We start from the raw sequence: 6,945 nt of genomic DNA, 5'->3' as shown, positions 1-6,945 counted from the left end.
CCAACCAGTCATTTGCGTAATCCTATCAGAACTGGTTTCAGGCTGACTACAGCCCCCAGTCCTGGGACAGAGTCATTCAGCAGCCAAAGCTGGCCACCTCCTCTTACACACACAAAGAGGGACCATGGATAATCATGTGATTCCTGGGTCTTCGGTTCAAAAGACAAACTCCATTTTGTGAATTGAAGGAAAGGTCAAATGGATTCCACTATGTGAAACCATATTACACATGCAAAAGGAGTCACCACCAGCATAGCCACATGACCAACAGAGAAGTGGTACCCCCCTGCCCCCTCTGGGGGACTATGGGGTACTCCTGCCTTAGGAGATATAAGCACTCAAGGCAGAGCATACAAAATGAGCCGCTTCCAGTCAGGCTTTGGATTGATTAAACCTGCTTAGAGGGAAAACAAACGAAAAGTACAGAGGGAAACCTCATCGGGTAAAAAGAGGTCTCCTTACACAAAACCACTGATTTCTATTTTAATTTAGTGTATATTTTGGAAAATGTCCAGATCGGTACAAAAATATTTCATGTTTCCTGTTGCAAAACTTTCTAATCAACATCACTGTCCTGGGTTTCTGCCAAAAGACAACTAGAAGAATGCATGATGGCCTTTAAATCTGTTGCTATGGGGGTGGGTTTCATGTAGTAGGTTACGGGGTTAAAGTTACAGCACTGTAGTAGAGTTTACAGGGTTCTGTAGTCGAGAAATGATGGGAGACTGCTTTATTAATTTATGGAATGGTTGGTGTAAGATGGGCATAACTTAGCAATCAATCAATAGTGTTTGTGGGGCTTGCATCCGTTTAGTCACATGCTTTGCATCGGCGAGGAAAAATCAATCAATTACGTTTTTTGTGGCGTAGATGCCTTGTGTGACCGATGGAGTTTCAACGTGGTCACTGTTATTTAGTTGACATATGAAGATCCATTTATAGACCTTTCCAAATGTAGGCTGACTGAACAGAGATGAATGTGGGTGTTTTATCTAAATGGTCAATTTGATCTGATTTACCAGTTTCTGCAAACTTTCTGTCCCAGTGTCCAGGGGAGGCTAACTAGAGAATGGAATGCAGTTGTACTGAAATGAACAAAGAACTACAAATATTGTTGAACTTAAAAAACAAAATGTTTAAAAAAAGAAAGAAATGAGTAGTGATCGGATGACGATGTAGTAGACGTTTTATTTGAAAGGAAAGGTAAACACTCCTGGTGGTCTGGCTGCCACTTTTTTATTTTTTTACATTTTCTTCTAGTGCATTTACTTATTTTTCTTACTTGCCACACAATACCCAAAGAAAGATTAAAAAAAAAAAAAAAACAATCAACGTCAATTGATACTCTGGTTCATCTGTGGATGTGATGGTTGGTTTCAAACTAAAACCTGGTCTGAAAGACTGGATCTCTCATCCCCCTTATTATGTTACTAAACATTGTTTGCCGCAGAAGCGGGCTGCTGTGTGTGCTGAATACTTAGAGCATGTCACGGACCATATAACGAAGTCAGAATACAAAAATAACTTTCAACAAGGTGTAATATATTTCAAGAGCAATTTTTCAAAAAGGTTAACATTTTTACGATTGAGAATTTTGTTGAGCATTTGGTCAAGTCGGTCACAGAATTTCCGAAAGGAGAAACACCTTTGCTCTTTTTTGTGACCTTGTTTGAAATTATCAATACCTTCACCACTACTCTCAAATAGGTTTATACCTCCCCACCCCAAGTTCTTAAACTTAAAAGTGAATCCTAAACTTTTGTTTTGATACTAGTTAAAGCACTTCTTAACTCCAATGACCTCTGGTACCTTGGTTGCACTCTAAAATCTTACACTAGATGGTGATTCTGTACTACGATTCAGGTATCATGTAAGGGTCTGTAGCTCCTTAAATGTTTACCCACTCCAGAGTCGCCCTCGATTTTGTAATAACTGACCCAGTCTATCAGTGAAATGACCCAATCATATCCCTATTCACGGCAGAGTCCCTTTATTCTTGTGTGCGCACAACACTACACATTCTGGAAACATTGTCAATTTGCATTGCAGTATGCCAGCATTGTCTGCCAGCGCTGTGGCATTGCCCAACACCCTCGAAGCATCTGCTCTACCATGCTAAAGATAATCAAGGCCCATTTCTATGAAAGATAGTTGGGTCTGTGGAGCCAGAGGATTGCCTTAATTCTCATAAGTCCTTTGCTTTCCATAAGCCATCATGTCTATGATTGCAGTGAAATGTTACACTCTGTTCCTTTTCCCATTGTTATCTTAAGGCCTAAAAAGCATATGTTTTTCATGTGCCGCAACGATACATGGCTTAGAAGCAGCACGTTCATAGTCATCCCACTAGTCAACGATAATATTTCCAGATGGGGCTTTAACAAGGCCCAATTCTTTTTTTTTTTTATTGATTAAGGAAGCCTCTGCAACTTCAGCTTTCTAAACGTCCAGTCTGATCTACTGAAAGAACGATTATCACTTTGATTCTGACAGCACCTGACATTGCAAACACTTTTCAGTTCTGCCCCAGACATATAAGTGCCCACGCGTGCGCCATCTGTGCTACACTGGGAACCAGATCCAGCAATTGAGTAATTTGAGCCTGCGTTTTGCATAGGTTTTTTCTTAAACCCCTGCTGCACTCGTCGTTGGATTCTGCATGCAACTAGCCAGTCTAAAAGAAAATAGCAACAGTAGCTCTGCTTTTCAGGAAGAGACCCTCTTCGGTCTTAGGGTCCTTTCGGCGTTCGTGTTCTTTTAGGGGGCTGCACCAACTTTCAGATTCAGAAAAGGTTGCAGGCAAAGACGGGGATGGATGTGAGAAGAAGTCAAAGAATGGGGAACTTTGGAGACAGACGCTGGTGTGGTGATCTCTAAAACGTCCACTGCTTCCTCGGGCTGTCACAAGCGCTATATGATGTTCGGTCGGAGAGCGTAAGCACTAGGATTCAAGCCAGAATCACTCTTTCAGATGCAGTGCGTCAGATTCCCGCTTCCTGATGCCCCATACTTGCAGACTTGCTGTAGCTAATTTGCACTACAGAAAAGAAGAGTCCTTTCCTGACACCTAATAGTATACCATAATTGCAAAGCTGCTTATTTCTCTCCAATTCTTTATGCAATCCATGCTCGGCCATAACAAGCCAATCTTAGCTTTACCTGAGAAACCATTGTTCAGTTCTTCATTGAACACAGCATCCATTTAGAATGTTCTTCTGGGAAACTACCCATGCGGATTATTGTGGCAAAACCTCTCCTTCCTGGTTGCAAAGAAGACCCAGCTTCATATCCAATACAAAAAGATGTGCAGCGTATACGACTGGCATGAACTACTAGACCCACACAAAGAAAAGAGTAATAATAGTGGCTTTTTGGGGTAGCACTAACATTCACTCTATTAACACCACTAATTCCTCTAACTTGCAATTGGAAATGTACTGGCGAATTTGTTATTTAGCTGAAATGTACTAATTTTCTTGACATCATTACGTAACTGTATCCAATCCCGATATTGTCATTGTTTATGTTGCATCACACTGCATTTTTTCAAAACGTTGGCGTAATCCTCAGTGGCATCTCAGATAATTGCAGTTGACTATATGTAAATTAGCCTGCAAAATGAGCCCTCACATTGGCTCCATTTGGAACGAATGGGTCCAACTCTACAGCATCTGTACGAAAGTAACCAAGTAGATGTATGACTGGAAGCCTTTCATTGTTCAGATGTGGCTACATCCTGTCTGAAAGTAATCAAAACACAGGGCCACATTGTATCCCGCAATTACACAGCTGACCATATAACCCTCCAGAGAAACAGACAAACCCAGTTACATTGTTTACTGCAGTAATAACATGAGCCCTGTCTTTACTTTTAGAACAGGAAGTAGCCACACATGCGCAATGTCAGGCTTACAGTCAGATCTACTCTTGCTACTTTGTAATAGATACTGGGATTTATTCTGTCTGGAGCTCCTGAGAGGAGGGGTAATTTGCATTTTTACTTCTAGTAAATCGAAATTCTCCAAGGTAACACTGATTACTTAAATCATGCCGGTTAACGCTCCTTTTCAGTTTTTTTTTTTTGTTGAGTGATTTTGATTAGGTGTATTTGTATATTTGTATGATAATTATATTTAGATTGTGGATATAATTTTAACAGCTTGAACCGACTGCCATTTTTGGAAACAATCAGTCGTTTTCAGTGTCTACAGAAAAGAGTCACTGATTGGGACACCACAAGGTTGGGCACCTAAAGTACCTAGCTATAGGATTTCAGAAGAAACAAATATGCCCTCATTGGAGCACTTGCTCAGAGTGCAAATACATTTGTGCTCATCCTAGACACTAATGTGCCAGTTCTGTTCTTGCAATAGCATTCCCCAAGAATAGTGCAGCTGTTACTGAGGCTATTCCCAGGAATTCACTTTATGAACCGCATTCTACAGATGTGGATCAGGTAGTCTCTCTGTTTGCAAGAAGAAACCAAATGAAATCCCTTTTTCATTGAAGCCCATTCCAGGGCACGGCTGTGCCTCCCACACACTTCCACCCTTCCAGAAAAATAACCCTACCAACGTGTTTTTTCCCAGGGATGGTGCATGGAATGCGTGGTGCATGGAATGCTTAGACCCCAGGGTGGGTGCCTGGTGAGTATATTGACAGCACACTCATTAGGCACCTTCTGTGTGCAGATCCGGCTGGGGTGTGTCTGAGGGCCAATGCTAATTCTGTGGGCATTGGGATACGCCACAGCCGGACACTGCCTGGAGCAGAGAATATTTGGATCTGGTTTAAAAAAAAACACGCGAGCCTTTTCCAAGTGCTTTGCCTGCAACCACATATAGGAGAATGAGGGTGCTTGTGGGCTTACTAGTTGCTAAATGAGGTCACATGATGGGATGACTCAATGATTCCAAAGGTCTTGTCTGGAATATTTTGTGCAACAATAATAATAAGAATTATCATCATCGCCACCACCGCCTCCTCATTTGTCACAGGAAGACATAAGGCGGCTGAATCAATCCCTGCGAAGAAGCTGTAGCCAATCACCCGGTTTCCTTGACCTGTCAAATACAAGCAACAGCTGAGCACGCCCTCAGCAGAAAGAATTTGCGCGATCCACCAAATTCGACCCAGTCCCCTCAACATCTTCACGCCAGACTTGCTACCCAGCTTTCAAGGCAACCTTTCCAAAATCATTGACTTTGGTGTAGACCAATCTATACAGACAACCAATTAAAGAGCTGAAGGAAAGAGTTGCACTTAAGGTGCATAACATCTACACGTACATAGGGTTAGAACCAATCAGAAACTGAAACATTATAAGAATTTGATTGTCCTTTCTGGTTCGAGATAGACCTTTTGGCGGCAACTTTACTCTGGCTCCAACAGTGTATCTCCATTGATTTGACAACATCATTCATGGCTAAAACATGGCTTCTCCTTTGCAATCGATATGCCTTAGATACACATGGATGTAAATATGTAACCTAAACTGAGTGTTTGCATTATATTCAACCTTACATTAAAAACAGTTGTGCAAGCTTTTACGGCAATGTCCTTCAATCCTGCATACACTGTAATAAGTTATGAGACCATGCTATAGTTCAGTCTTAGACCTGTCCCCAAAGGCATTTGAAAATTCGCCTTCACTCTCCAGGTTTCTTGGCTTCCCTCATTTATAAGTAGATTCCTAGCACATGTCCTCTTCGAAGACAGCAATGCCGCTCTTGCCCAGGCGGACGTAATGGACAACCTCCACCTGGCCCCCACCATTGCTCTTCTTCTGGAAGTGGATCTCCAGCACATCCTGCATCGCTTCCTCGTCCATGATGTCAGGGATGCCCGTCAGTTGCACGGTCTTCAGGCAGGTGGAGTCTCGCAGCTGTGAGGAAGGTAAAATGTCAATGTTTGAATGTGCTGTACCATCGCTGGAGAAAAGCCCATTCCCTTTCGTTTCCACAAATGAAAAGTGGATGAGATCACTGTTATGTACATTACTGGAAATGTCTATAGTGGTCTCACTATAAGTGGGCATCATGGGTTTACACTCATGTCCACATCCATGGCAGCACTCTCAAACAGGAATGCCAGGACGTCTTGCTCGACGGCAAGCACCAGAGCCCACACCAAATAGCTATGAGCACTATGGGGCAGACAATCCCCTAGGCCCTCCAATCTGCCCAACTTGATATATTAAGTTCTATCGCACAGGACACTACTTGCATGGGATTTTTCTTTTGGCAAATCTAGGATCAATGGCCGGCTTATCGGTTTTGGGCTGAAGGCCTGTCTACAGCCCATTAGTGAGAGGCCACAATGGCCAATGATGACACATCTACTCTCTTGACAGCTGCTGATGACAGCCTAGAACTGTACAGAGAGATGCACAGGATGCTTGGTTAATGCCGATTAGATTTCCTTTAACCAAGCAAGCATGGGGGAACCTGAGCTGTTCTCTGTGCGGCCGTGATCGGCGGATCTGCACATGTACTACATGCAAGCAAGGATCAAGCACATACAAATGAAAATGGATAGAGGGACTGGAATATCTATTGTATTCATCTGGATGACCTTACGGGCTCATTGCAAAACTTTACATGGAAATACTGCTAAAATACGTTTACAAATACTGCTAAAATACGTTTACAAATACTGCTAAAATAGTTTGGAAAAGATTTCAAAGCAACCTTGAGTGGGTACAATGAAGGGGACACTTTTGAACGTTAAATACATATCTCCATTGAATTAAACATTTTATTTGTTTTTAAAATAATTCCCCTTACTCAACGCAATTAAATTGAATGAAAGGATACAGTACACTCTCTCCTGCACCATCAACCGTAACATCCTTGTTTGGGATTTTCAAAGATTCAGCAAGAGGCAGTCTTAGCAAAGTGGCTTGCAGATCTCAGCAAACAAAGACTGATCTTTTCAAGCAAGCGT

General features: G+C 42.2%; 1 protein-coding gene across 1 annotated transcript in view; it reads right to left on the bottom strand.

Moving 5' to 3' along the window:
- Positions 1 to 1,168: 1,168 nt before the first annotated feature.
- The window catches only part of IFI35 (interferon induced protein 35), a 215,307-nt gene continuing 209,530 nt past the window's right edge, over positions 1,169 to 6,945 (bottom strand). Inside the window, exon 10 of the mRNA XM_069634190.1 lies at positions 1,169 to 5,884. Coding sequence (XP_069490291.1) covers positions 5,693 to 5,884 — 192 coding nt within the window. The 3' untranslated portion in view covers positions 1,169 to 5,692. The remainder of the gene's footprint in view (positions 5,885 to 6,945) is intronic.

This window comes from Ambystoma mexicanum, chromosome 13 (assembly GCF_040938575.1).
Source record: "Ambystoma mexicanum isolate Mex_15411 chromosome 13, UKY_AmexF1_1, whole genome shotgun sequence".
NCBI classification, from domain to species: Eukaryota; Metazoa; Chordata; class Amphibia; order Caudata; family Ambystomatidae; genus Ambystoma; species Ambystoma mexicanum.
The sequence above is the reverse complement of the archived record's forward strand: the minus strand, read 5'-3'. Positions and strand labels throughout refer to the sequence as shown.